Source organism: Lycium ferocissimum, chromosome 2, assembly GCF_029784015.1.
Source record: "Lycium ferocissimum isolate CSIRO_LF1 chromosome 2, AGI_CSIRO_Lferr_CH_V1, whole genome shotgun sequence".
Classification (NCBI taxonomy): Eukaryota; Viridiplantae; Streptophyta; class Magnoliopsida; order Solanales; family Solanaceae; genus Lycium; species Lycium ferocissimum.
This window is the reverse complement of record NC_081343.1, coordinates 39,718,455-39,731,697: the sequence shown is the minus strand read 5'-3', so window position 1 is coordinate 39,731,697 and position 13,243 is coordinate 39,718,455. Positions and strand designations below refer to the sequence as shown.

Sequence of the window (13,243 nt, the reverse complement as noted above, 5' to 3'; positions counted from 1 at the left end):
AAGTTTTCAAATATACCCCTGCCTTGACGGAAATTATCCCCCAAAATAATCAAAATTATTTTTTAAACCCGCTCCATCATTTAAACTCCCGACTAAATAATAACCCATAAGATCCCCTTATTCCCCCGAATATGTAGGTTTGAAGTTTGAGGGAATTGAGAGAATAAGGGGATATTATGAGTTATTATTTAGTTGGGTCGGGTTTAAATGATGGAAGCGGTTTAAAAATAATTTGATTATTTTGGGGATAATTTCCGTCCAGGGTATATTTGAAAACTTTATTGATGGGAGGGGTATTTTTGACCCAAAATAAGTTCGGAGGATATTTTTAGCCCTTTTTCCAAAGTAAAGGGGTATTTTTGACCCTTTTCCCTAGCATAAAGGTTGTAGTTTGATATGTTGATGTTGTTGGCTTATGGGCTGATTTTCGAATAAAGTCTTGGACGGATTTGTATATGTTTGTCATGTAGTACCTTGATTATGTTATTGTTGATGTTGTTATTGATGTTTGGGAGCTATTTTGAAATTGGTTGGAGTAGATAATAATGAAATCTTTGTCGATTTCGTTAACTTATTAACTAGCTAAGTTTGAGTGTGAAAAGTATTCCTATGGCTTAATTGTTGTATGAATCATCTTGGATGTAGATTTGCGGGCTCGGAAGGTAGACTTTGAGTGGCTAAGTAAGCAGCAAGGTATGTTAAGGCTGTCCCTTTCTTTCCTAAGGCATGATAATTCAATTGCTTTGAGCTTACACAAAGTATGTCCATAATGATTCCTTTCCTAGAAATATTAGAAGCATATGTTCTTGATGTTCTATGATATTGTTGATCCTTATCTCATGATTATTGGTTATTGATCTCATATTATGGCTATTGATCTTATTATTTATGTTGATCTCATCTTAAGATTATTGTTCCTTCAAGGTGAGACATGTCCATGATAATAGTTCCATAATCATAATCGGAGGTTTACCGACCTTACATCACTTTGATAGAGTCATAGCTTTTATTTGCTCTCGTATATATATATATTATATATATATATATGTAGCTATTTTCTCACACCGAGCCGCGCTATAGTCGGCCGGGTACGACACCTATTGTGCAACCACTGATCAGTTGGGTATTTCACACCGAGTCCCGAAAGGGCCGGGTATGTTTCACACCGAGTCCCGAAAGGGCCGGGTATGTTTCACACCGAGTCCCGTAAGGGCCTGGTACGTTAAACACCAAGTCCCTTAAAGGCCGGGTACGTTAAACATCGAGTCCCGTAAGGGCCGGGTACGTTAAACACCGAGTCTTGAAAAGGCCGGGTACGGTATGATGATGATAACACCGAGCGTATATGGCCGGGTATGATATATATATATATATAGCAAGCATGCATGACATCCGCCTTAAGAGGCATTCAGAGGTACAGGTTGATCTCTCTTATCTTATATTATCTCCATATTTTCATTATGTTGTTATTCATGCCTTACATACTCAGTATATATTTCGTACTAACGTCCTTTTGTTTATGGACGCTGTGTTCATGCCCGCAGGTAGACAGAGAGACGGTTCAGACTCTTAGGCTGCCACTCCACTTGTTCCGGAGTTGCAGTCCAATTGGTATGATCTTTTTGTGTATAAATGGGTATGACGGGGTCCTGTCTCATCCTTATTATGTTATGCACTCCAGTAGAGGCTCATAGACAGATATGCACAGTTAGACGTCTTATGGTCATCTCGATTTATATTCTGTTATATCACTACTACGAATAGCCGTGCCAGCATATGTACTTGGGATTAGCTTGATGACGTATGTACATTATGTTTTGGACTTATGTCCCATACAGCCTATGGTATCTACGAGTTAGCATTATGGCCCACTCAGGAATGACTAAGAGATGCATATATGTGGTGCTCAATAGGTTAGCTCCGGGTGCCCGTCATGACTCTCCGGTTGGGTCGTGACAAAAATAATAACCATGTGGCATTTTTTTTAATTAATTAATTGTTCTTGTTTCTTTTTGTTCTTTTTTCTTTTCTCTCTCTTGTTTTCTTTTTCAATTTTCTGGATTACTTTTTTCTTCTTCTTAAAAGCGCTATCACTTTTTGTTTGAAACCCTATTATTTTGGATAGTTGAAGGGATTAATTTTTTATAATTTAGTTTCTATATACTTCCTCCGTCTCAATTTATGTAGAACTTTTCATTTTTTGAGAGTCAATTTGACTAAACTTTGTAGCTAAATTGGATTAGATTAACTTAATATTTTAAGATTAAAATTTATATATTTGAAAACTGCATGAAAAGTACTATAATTTGCAACTTTTTTCATATCAATTTGGTGAAAAAATACATCTTAAAATGTTGATCAAAGTTCATGCAGTTTAAATCTCGGAAAACAAAAAGTGCCACATAAATTGGGACAGTGGGAGTATAATACAAGTTGTTTGATAAATTAGAGCTTATTATGAATTTAGATCTTTTAAAAGTTAGAGGTTTTTTTATACTATCCTTGATTCTACATTTTAATATTCCTATTTGTTTCATTTATATTAATCTTTTGTTTTGCTGCTATTTTTGGAATATGAGGTTTTAACTATTTACTGCTATCAACAAAAGTTATTGGGTCTCAAAGAATAAGAAGAAAAGAAATCAAGAAAACTGAATAAGAAAACTAGAGAGAGAAAAGAACGGAAAATAAATAAAAGTAATTAATTAATAAGCCTTAAACTGGAAAAAAAAAATTACACTAGAAACAAAGAAAAATGCCAGATGGCCAGAGGCGAATTTATGTATTACAATTGGGTCACGTGAACCCATAGTCACTCGACTAAACTCGATATATTATGTGTATAATTCTGAAAAAATATATCTAATATTAACTGAAGGAACACATGATCAAACCAGACCGAGTGGAGCACTGGTTAGGGGATGGGTTTAATTCCTCAAGGTTGTGGGGGATCGAACTCAACCTTCTGCACTTTTTTGTTTATTGTTTTATTTCTAAAGCAGCCTTTAACTTTTCTTTTTTATATCATTTCTAAACCCTTTTTCTTCTTTAGTTCTAATTACCCAAAAGGCTAAAACTTTTTTCTTTTTTATATTATTTCTAATTACTTTTTAGTCTTATGATAGGCCCTTGGATTTGTCAGGTCTTTAGACTTATGATAGGGTTTTGTTATCTTTGTATGAGATGATATTTCCTCCTCTTTTGTAACTATGCATCTCTTTGATGCCGTTGTGATTATAAAGCTACTTCATAAAAAAATGTAATTAATTATTTTTTGCTCACTAAGTTATATCACTATAAAATTTTATATATTATCTTAAAAGTAATGGTGAACCCATCCTCTTGAAATCTTAGATTCGCCTTTGCAGGTGGCTACTGTTTTCGGGCAAAAATTTGGCTCTCAACATGCAAAAAAGAGAGTGAAACCACTAATGCTACTTGACCCTCCAGGGGGGATTGTAAGTACAATAAGTTATAGTATGAACACCAAATAGTTTAATTAAGAAAGTAACAAAATATGTATGGTTCAGGGTGGTTTAATGTGCTTTTCCAACTATTTATCATTTTTAACTAATTGAAAAATGATTTCATGAGAATTAGTTAGAAAACGATGAATCTAGTAATGGTTATATATGGTTAAGACGCTAGTATTAACAGGTTTAAGTTTAAATCACATCAAAGTATAGGTGTGTCCTATGATTTTAGTATTCCCCATTAGTACTATGGAGGTTATAGCGTACTTAATGCCTGGATTCAAAATAATAGTACCAATTGAATCAGTTTTGCAAACAGTGTCTTAATTATGAATAATTTTGAAGGCTGTTAAGTAAAGGCTTGAAGAGACATGGATTAATCTTAAGAGTGTGTGGTCCAAATAGCCGGAGAAGAAATAAATTAATTTCAGATGGAAAAAAACATGAGGAGGAAAAACATATTAAACATTCTAAAGTTGAATAAACTGTAAACAAGTATCAAGATTAGTACATTTAGCTACATAAGTAATGCAACATATAGAGTACTCGAACAGAACAAATGAAAATTATAACCACTCATATTCGTAAAACTTAAGTATATTCGTCACAGCAAAAAAAAAAAAAAACATGGAAAATATATACAACAATCATTTCTAAATAAAACAATACTCCTTTTGTCCCAAAAAGATTGTATTAGTTTGACTTACATGGAGTTTAAGGAATAAAGGAAGACTTTTGAGATATGTGATCCAAAACAAGTCTTAGATTTTTTTTGTTATGGTCAGGAATCATCTCATAAAAGCTTAAATTGATTAAATATAGAAATGTATCAATTTTTTTTTTAATGGTAACTGAACGGTGAAATAAACATATCTTTTTAGGACGGAAGGATTACTAAATATGGAGAATGTTTGGAAGAAAATGAAATGATGCTGGATTGTCTAGGGAAAAGGGGCTACACTGATAATAGTAGAGTTTAACTATTGTATCGCCGACAGTAGAGTGACAACGAATGGTAACTACTAATACTATTAATAACAAAGTTGATATGGTAATCAAGAAAATAGAATAAACTAAATAATTTATTGCAAAGTGTGTGATGAATGACGATTCATGATGAGTATGATGTATGACTGTCTACAATATTTCACACTCTATTCTCAAAATTTCTAATTAGAGTGTGGAAATCGAAGAACTAATTATGTACACAGAAGATTAGCCAAAGCAAAAGGAAACCTTACTGCCACATTTATTTATACTGATTCCTCAAAATAAAATCAATTATAAATTTTTCACTCTCAAGTTAAATGGTATGTATACTATACTAAAGCATTAACATTATGCCAATTGCCAAATGCCACATAAATGTTTCAAAACACGAAGAGAATTATGAAAGATTTTCCTTTATAACATGGAGTGATTGTCAAGATTAATAACAATGATGTATATATACTATAATTGCTTTCACAATTATGTACAAATTAAATTAAAGACGTGCATACCAAGTGTCATGACTTCAGAAGTTCAATAGGAGTAATTGTTATGTAGATTATATGGTTACTACCGGAGGCGAATTTATGTATAAAATTGGGTCACGTGAATTTATGGTCACTCGACTAAATTTAATATATTATGTGTATAATTATGAAAATATACCTAATATTAACCGGGCGAATACACGATCAAACTGTATCGAAGCGGAGCTACTCGGTTAGGAGGATCAAACCTAACCTGCTGCATTTTTTGTTTTTCTTTGTTTTACTTCTAAAACAGCCCTTACCTTTCCTTTTTTATATTATCTCTAAACCCTTTTTCTTCTTTAGTTCTAATTACATCTAATTATGTTTTTTTTTCTAATTATCCAAGTCCCAAAAGGCAAAAGAAATATGCTTAAATGAAGCAATGCTAAACCCATCCTCTTGAAATCCTATATTCGCCTCTGGTTACCACGTACTTTAATCTGCCACATAATATGTACAAAAAATTGTTTCTTATTCCTCTCATGATCTGCCAGACTTTTGATCGCATATATATTTCATGGAAGCTCAAAGGCATGAAGCTTAATTAATTACATTTAGATATAAATAAGTGAATTCTAATTAAAGCATCCGTAGTAGACTGCAAACAAGTTTTTGCTTATTTTAGCTTGAATGAAATGTTAGTAACAGGAGACATTAATGTATTAAATTATGAACAACTGAAGTAATTAATTACTACTAATTTACTCTTAAAGGGAGAAAGTAATGTACTATTGAATTAAGTACGAAATGGATGTCTGTTAAACTTATTTACTTTTGATTAAAGGTGAATTAAGTCTGTATATGGTGATTTGACTAATTAAATCGAGAAAATCTTGTCGCAATCTGTAGCCAGATTATGTAAATAATTTTCTCTGTGCTAATCAAATCAATATTATAGAATTCAGAAGAGTTAATATATAATTATTGCACTCTATTTTTTCCAATTATAATTATTAATATGAGGGTGGTTAAGGATTAGACGTGAACAGGCACTGAAAGAATCAGGATAGGGTCACTAACTCATTATTAAAAGAAAAACACATAGGATCCAAAAGTTGCATAATTGCAAAGACTTTGGAGTTGGTCCAACTAAACCTTATAATTAGTGGCTAGCACGTATATTGTATATCACATATATGTGTCAATTTGTAAATTTTCTCCTTCCTCTCCCATAATCCCATTTCTGATTTTTCTTTCAATTCTCCAAAGTATGGAGCTTCCCTTTTGGAGAAACTCCAGTACAGCTCAGAGAATTCCAGGAATTTGCTTACTTCTTGCTTTAATATTAATAATTCTTAGTCTTCTCCCCCTTTATCACCCTTTTTGTTGGTACCCTGCGAATTTAGTCGTAGACCATTCTTCTAAAACACCACCACCATATCATACTAAGGACGAAAAAATAAAAATTACTGAGGAGGAAGACACGTGTGATGTATTCATTGGAGAGTGGGTTCCTAACCCTGATGCTCCATATTACACGAACACGACATGTTGGGCTATCCACGAGCACCAAAATTGCATGAAATATGGGAGACCTGATACTGAATTCTTGAAATGGAAGTGGAAGCCAAAAGGGTGTGAATTGCCAATTTTCAACCCGTATCAGTTTTTGGATATGATGAGGAACAAGTCTATGGCATTTATTGGAGATTCAGTAGGAAGAAACCAAATGCAGTCTATAATGTGCCTCTTGTCTCGGGTAAGATAGTTTTCCTCTGCTTAATTCTTTGATTTTGCTTAAGATACTCCCTCCGTCTATTTTTATTTGTCATGTATTGACTTGACACCTTTATTAAGGAGTAAGCAACCTAATGATTGAAATTAATAAAACATACTCCCTCTCGATCAAAAAGAGCATTCACTTCCATTTCGACATCCCTTAAGAAATACTAACTCCTGCATAAAAAATAGGGTAATTTGACTAAACTGTCCTAATTAAATAAAGAATTGATTTGATCACATAACACTTAATAAAAAGTAAATATGAAAAATAAGATTAATTTTTTCTTGATTTGATAAGTTTTACACTCTTTTTTATCCAAGAAAATAAGCGCTGTTTGACTTTTTTAATCTGGAGGAGATATATTTTACAAGATGCGCAACTGATAGCATTTCTTTAACTCATCACCAAGAATTAATAATAAGGATAAAATATGTATTTAAATGGTAAATTATTTTTTGATTTTTCAAATTATACAAGTAAAAATGGATAACTATTTTTAATATATAAAACAAGTAAAAATGGACGGAGGGAGTATTTGCTAATTCCTGCTTGTTTAATATCCATAAATTTATGGTTTTCATTAACATGAACTGATCATGGATGGTAGCATTGTTCAGTTGACCCTCTTTTTTCTTTTTTAATTTCACTTGGCTTGTAGTGGACGAAAGTTTAGGTGAAGTTATATTAAAGGCTCATTACAGCACCAAGACTTTTTTGTCTCTGCTTTTAGTCATGTCGGGCATTCGAAATTTATTGTTCCATTATCATGTTTCCTATTGGATAGGTTCACTAAAATGCTCTTATCAAAAGATATTTTGTTTTTGAAACTCAAATCTAAAACGTTTGGTTAGTTAAGGATTAAAAAAAAAAAAATCAATCATTCCGGCTACCGCATCGTTGGTGGTTACTTCTCCCTCCATTCACTTTTACTTGTCATGTTTCGCTTTTCATAGTTAATTTGACTAATTTTTAAAGTTAAATTGAATTAGATTAATCAAATATTTTAATATTAAAAAACTATACGAAAAATATCATAAATTATAATTCTTCTCATATTAATGTAATAATAAATACATCTTAAAATGTTAATCAAATTTTATTAAATTTAACTTTTGAGAAGCGAATCATAACAAATAAAAGTAAAAAGGGTGTATTAAACAACAAGACTTATGGGTCGGATATGATTGTCGGAAAGGAAGTTGTGAGAGCCAGCAAGAAGTACATATAGGGTGTGTTTGGTTCGGGAAAAATGAGTAACTTTTTAGTTATATTTTTTGGTTTGATGTGTAAGTGAAAAAGTCACTCTACAAAAATTTATATATAATCTAATCAGTAATAAGAAAAATTATATTGAGCTGAATATTTTGGAACTAAAAGGAGCGTGGGCTGTTGGAATAATTGGTGGGATTATAAGGTGTGAATGAGAAATGAGAAAATGTATTTTCTGGAGTGCATCCAGAAGGCACATTTTGGATTGTACCTCTCTATTTGATCCTTTCATTACTTATAAATTCAGAGGCATTGCCTCAAATTTTATAAACAAAAATCTAAACTCTTTCTTCCTCTAAATTGTTCTCTGCATTTGTTTTCAAAACAAAATTATAATAGAAAATGCGATTGATTTGTTTAATTTGCTTTCAACGTTTCATGTTTAAGGATCGCTATGCCATCCACATGTATCTCCTTCTTATACTGGGAGGAAGTCATCTATAACATCGGGTACAGTGAGAGAATTAAATTTTTTTCGTTTTATGATGAGAGGAAGTAATCTATAACCTCGGATACAGTGAGAGATTTAAATTCTTTAAGGACACATAGTAAATTATGTGGATTCGGATATTTTCAATTTTTATGTATTTTACGTTTTTTCAAATTAATTCAAATTTTTGATTTACTGATTTTGAACATAGATTTACAAATAATAATTTAAATCGCGATATATATTAGCTGTGCGCTTGTGACATGAGACTGTCGGCCGTCGTAGCAGATTCAATCAAATTTCTCTTTTCCCATAAGATCATGGTAAGTGTTCTCGATGGATACTTTTGCAATTATTTCCAACTTTTACAAAAGAGTAATTAACTTTAAGTGGAAGCATATAGAATGCCAGCTTAAAGTTTGTCGTATTGTATCTTTTAGTCGTGTTCGATTTGTTCAAATAGTATGTGACGAAAAATACTTGGCTGGCCTTGACTTGATCCCTTAAATAATATGCTTAAATAATGTCACATTATGACAGCTTGTTAGAGAATCCAATCCTGACGTGGGTTCCTATTTCTTAACCTCTTTCTTCGTCAAGAAATGTTAAGAAAGAAAAATATAATTGTCCCTTTCTGCGTCTCTATAAATTTAATGATTTTAGGTATCATCCCATTTTAAGGAAAATATAAATTTGAAAAATACTAAACCCGAATTACACAATGAGATAAAAGTTCGGTAGTTAATCTAAAGAAATTTCACTTTCAGACACAAAAGTCAATACGCCGTAATCCCCTTCCCCTTCCCCTTCCCCTACCTGCCTATGTAATAAGGGAAAAAAAAAAAAAAAAAAAAGATAAGAGGTTCGGTGTTGTGTTAATGTTGTTAAGTACAAGAGCAAATTTGCACATTAAAAGCTACTAATAAAAAAGAAGTTAAATATAAAGTGTATGAATACTCCAAATAATGTTAGACGTGACTTAAAATGAATAGTTTTACACTATTAAGAGTGTCTTTAGCCTATTTTAGCCCAACAACTGAAGCATGAAAAAGACCGTAAAACACGACAAAAAAATTAACAATATCACACCAAGTTAAGAGTGTATTTCCAAGTTAAGAGCGTATTTCAATTAACTTAGCCCAACAATCGCAAGTGCTTGGATGTGTTTCAAGAAAAAAATATGGTTAAAACTAATAGCAAGTCACTAATCCAACTTTTTAATCTAATTATTTATGTTTTACAGGTGGAATATCCGATTGATATTTCTTATGACCAAGATCAAAATTTCAAAAGGTGGAAATACACAACATATAACTTTACCCTAGCAGCATATTGGTCACCCTTCTTGGTCAAAGTTAAAGAGTCAGATCCTGATGGTCCTAGCCACACAGGACTTTTCAATCTTTATCTTGATGAACCTGATCCAAAATGGACTACCCAAATTGCACAATTCGATTATCTGATCCTCAATTCTGCTCATTGGTTCACAAGGTGCAGTGTTTACTACGAAAAAAATCAAATAATTGGCTGTCGTTACTGTGGACTCCCAAATGTTACTGAAATCCCAATTAATTATGGCTATCAAAAAGCAATTAAAACAGCTTTAATAGCCATAAATAGTTTAGAAAATTTTAAAGGTGTTACTTTTATTAGGACTATTGCACCCTCTCATTTTGAAGGTGGTGAATGGAATAAAGGTGGAAATTGTGTGAGAAAAGGGCCATTTAGAAGCAATGAGACAAGTTTGAATGGTGTAAGTTTGGAATTTTATAGGACACAAGTTGAAGAATTTAAGGTTGCAGCTGAGGAAGGGAAGAAAAAGGGTAAAAGGTTCAGATTATTGGACACGACACAAGCAATGTTGTTGAGACCAGATGGTCATCCTAGTAAATATGGACATTGGCCAAATGCTAATGTGGTTTTGTATAATGATTGTGTACATTGGTGTTTGCCTGGTCCTATTGATTCTTGGAGTGATTTCTTGCTTCATATGTTGAAGTTGGAGGGCAGGAGAGCTCTTGAAGAAAATCTTCAACTGAAATAAGGGGTAAAAAATGGCTACCCTGATTTTTTATTTATTTAATTATTTAACTTGCTTGTTGTTTTGGTTCATTTTAAAGAGGAATAGCATAGCCATCAATGATTGACTTGGAAATAGTGTAAAGAGGGTACTATCAGCATTGGAAATTGACAGAGGAGTTCAGGCGTGCTTTATGGAGTAGTATGGATTGGTATGACAAAAAATGATGTCTCTTTTCATTCTAATTGAATAGTAGGTAATTTACCCATAATTAACCTCATTAAGCTTATGAATGGTGCTTCCCTAATATCCGAATAAGACAAATAACATAAAGGAAGATTTTTGGAAAGATTAAAATTATTTAGAACAATATTTTCGGACATAAATTAGAAGATTTGGTATTGTAATATGTCTCGAGAAGCTCTGACAAATAATTACGAAAAGTATTATGCATTCATTCTAAAATGTAGCTATTTCAACCTCATTCTTAAATATGTAAAATAGCTGTCATTTTTTAAAATAATACGATATATGATACTTGGCGCTTAATTAAACCAACACAAATTTATGGGTCGTGTTTTAGTTTAATTTAGGACTTAGCTTATGTTGGTTTGATTAAACGACGCGGACCTTTAATTGAAGGCCAAGTGTTATATCTGGTATTATAAAACCTTCTGAGACTTGATCAACCATTTTGTAATGGCGATCATAAATGCCGTTACCAAAATGAGCTTTCCGATCCAAAAATATCAGTCATTTTTGTACACCATATTAATACCCTTAGTTGTCAATTTGCAAATGCTATAGAATTTTAGAATCTTTACACCCTTAGTTATCAATTTCGGATACTTGGAGTGTATTTCAATTTGAATGTTTATATTGAAACTTAGATAAAATTGCATAAGAAATAAAACAATAATTCTTGCATAAGAAATAAAACAATAATTCTTGGAGTCTCCATATCTCTCTTCATCCTCTTACTCATTCCTAGACAAAAGTAAAAGATGTTTTCATGAAAATTTTCGAAGAACAGACAATTCTTGAAGAGGCTTTCTTCCCTCAAAATTGTGTAGTTAAAGATTTAGCCTGTAATGAACATGCTCAATCTTATGTCCAACTTAGAAAGTTCTTCTTTAGCCTCTAACTACACTCTACGAAGGACGTGACTTTCTCTTCTGATAAGAATTGTCAAAAAGGATCAGAATATGGAAGCCATACTTCTGAGAAGCCTGCACAAGTAAATGGAGGACATTGAAAATTCGAACTCAAGCATTGTTGTTAATCCACATCCAGACATTGGTACACAACTTCAAGAAGGGAAAAAATTAAAGAGTCAGAGGCGATTTGGTACTACAACAATGACTAAAAAGAGGTGCATGTGATTAAAAATGATTAATGAAATTCCAAAATATCTTCAAGGGTGGGATGAACAACAACAGTTGCTTCTACCTTATTTTTTATTTACAAACTTGTGCTTCAATTGGAAGAAGGCATAATAGGTAATCCACAAACTGAAGAAGTCCTTTTATTCTTGAATCACCACCTTTCCAGACCCAAACTGATGTTAATACATCATAATAAAGAGAGCTAACTGTCCTTTTATTGAACACATCTTACAGAAAAAGAATTTCCCTGTGTGTATAACTTATTTTCCCCTTGCTCAAGGAATAAAATCTATTTTAAACTCATAAAAGGTAACGAAAGGATAATTGAATCCTTTAAAGTCTAGAACAAAAGGTTCAAGATTTTTCATGCAAGGACTAAACATGTGTGACAACATCTCTTTCTAAAGTATGACTTCAAATAAATAGCTTGGATTTGTAACTTAATTTTTATAAGCAGAAATGCATAACAATTCATACTTTACATTGATTGGGATATGACAGCAACTCCCTAATGCCCGTTACCACATATAATCCACGGGGAACAAAGGATTAGAACATTGATTAGACATCATGTACCTGGAAAAGACACACGAAGGATAGAATATTAATGGAGATGACAACTGGACTTACGGATGTTGCATTCTTGATTAATGAAAATCATATCAAGAATACTAAGAAACAGGGCATGTGGTAACGAAATACCTCTTCTAGAATTAATTTCTTCAAACAACCAAGCAATTTGCTCTCATCTCATTTTCAAGTGAGAAAACAGTTCATAGAATCTAATCCCGATAGGATTTTTGGGCCTGAACGTATAACTTCTTGTGTCATTCGTCACTTTGACGTTCATTAATTAAACTTCATTGAGCAGCTACAGCTAACTCAATAACAAAAGTAGAAGAAACAAATGTATAGGTGAATTTGTTAGTAAATGCGGGTAATTTCATTCCTTTGCAAGGAAAATAATTAAGAAGAAGACGACGAATGGAGAAACTCACTGCTCAATGTTTTCATGCCCTTTTGTTCCTATGCCGACCATCTTCATTCAAACAAAAATCATGTCCTTGACTGAACATGAAATTGTAAATGTAGATTATACAAGTTAACAGTCACAACATATTCAATTTCTATTTTTACCTGTTTAAGGGTTTAAAGAAAGAAGACGATTATACAAGTTAGCGATCACAACATATTCATTTTCCATTTTTGTCCGTTAAAGGGTTTAAGAAAAAAGAAGGACAAAAGAAGAAGTCACTCTCCCCAGTTATTCAAGGTAGTTGTTGTTTTTTTGTCCACACCTACATAATTAGATCAGGATGTTAGTTGAACCATTTCGAAATATAAATTGAACAAAAACATTAGTTGTTGAACTGAGAGGGTGAAGATGTTACATGTTGTAAATATATCAAAAGAACATTATGCG

The 13,243-nt window shown here is 32.4% G+C and overlaps 1 protein-coding gene and 1 long non-coding RNA gene across 2 annotated transcripts; one reads left to right on the top strand and one right to left on the bottom strand.

Annotated features, from left to right (window-relative positions):
• Positions 1 to 6,052: 6,052 nt before the first annotated feature.
• Positions 6,053 to 10,624, top strand: LOC132036966 (protein trichome birefringence-like 19). The gene is made up of 2 exons (XM_059427388.1): positions 6,053 to 6,692; positions 9,659 to 10,624. Exons 1-2 carry the CDS (start codon positions 6,204 to 6,206, stop codon positions 10,457 to 10,459), a joined length of 1,290 nt encoding a protein of 429 aa, XP_059283371.1. The 5' UTR covers positions 6,053 to 6,203; the 3' UTR covers positions 10,460 to 10,624.
• Positions 10,625 to 11,492: 868 nt separating this feature from the next.
• LOC132036973 (uncharacterized) lies at positions 11,493 to 13,215 on the bottom strand. Its single transcript, XR_009409723.1, has 3 exons — positions 12,523 to 13,215; positions 12,298 to 12,396; positions 11,493 to 11,664 (listed from the first exon to the last, which is right to left on the bottom strand). It is a non-coding gene; the product is annotated as an uncharacterized LOC132036973 (long non-coding RNA).
• Between the last annotated feature and the right edge of the window lie 28 nt (positions 13,216 to 13,243).

What these genes read in the sequence shown, in the direction of transcription:
- LOC132036966 (XM_059427388.1), top strand. Translation starts at nt 6,204, where the DNA reads ATGGAGCTTCCCTTTTGGAGAAACTCCAGTACAGCTCAGAGAATTCCA. An exon ending in TAATGTGCCTCTTGTCTCGG is followed by an intron (nt 6,693 to 9,658) that starts GTAAGATAGTTT and finishes TATGTTTTACAG; the next exon opens with GTGGAATATCCGATTGATAT.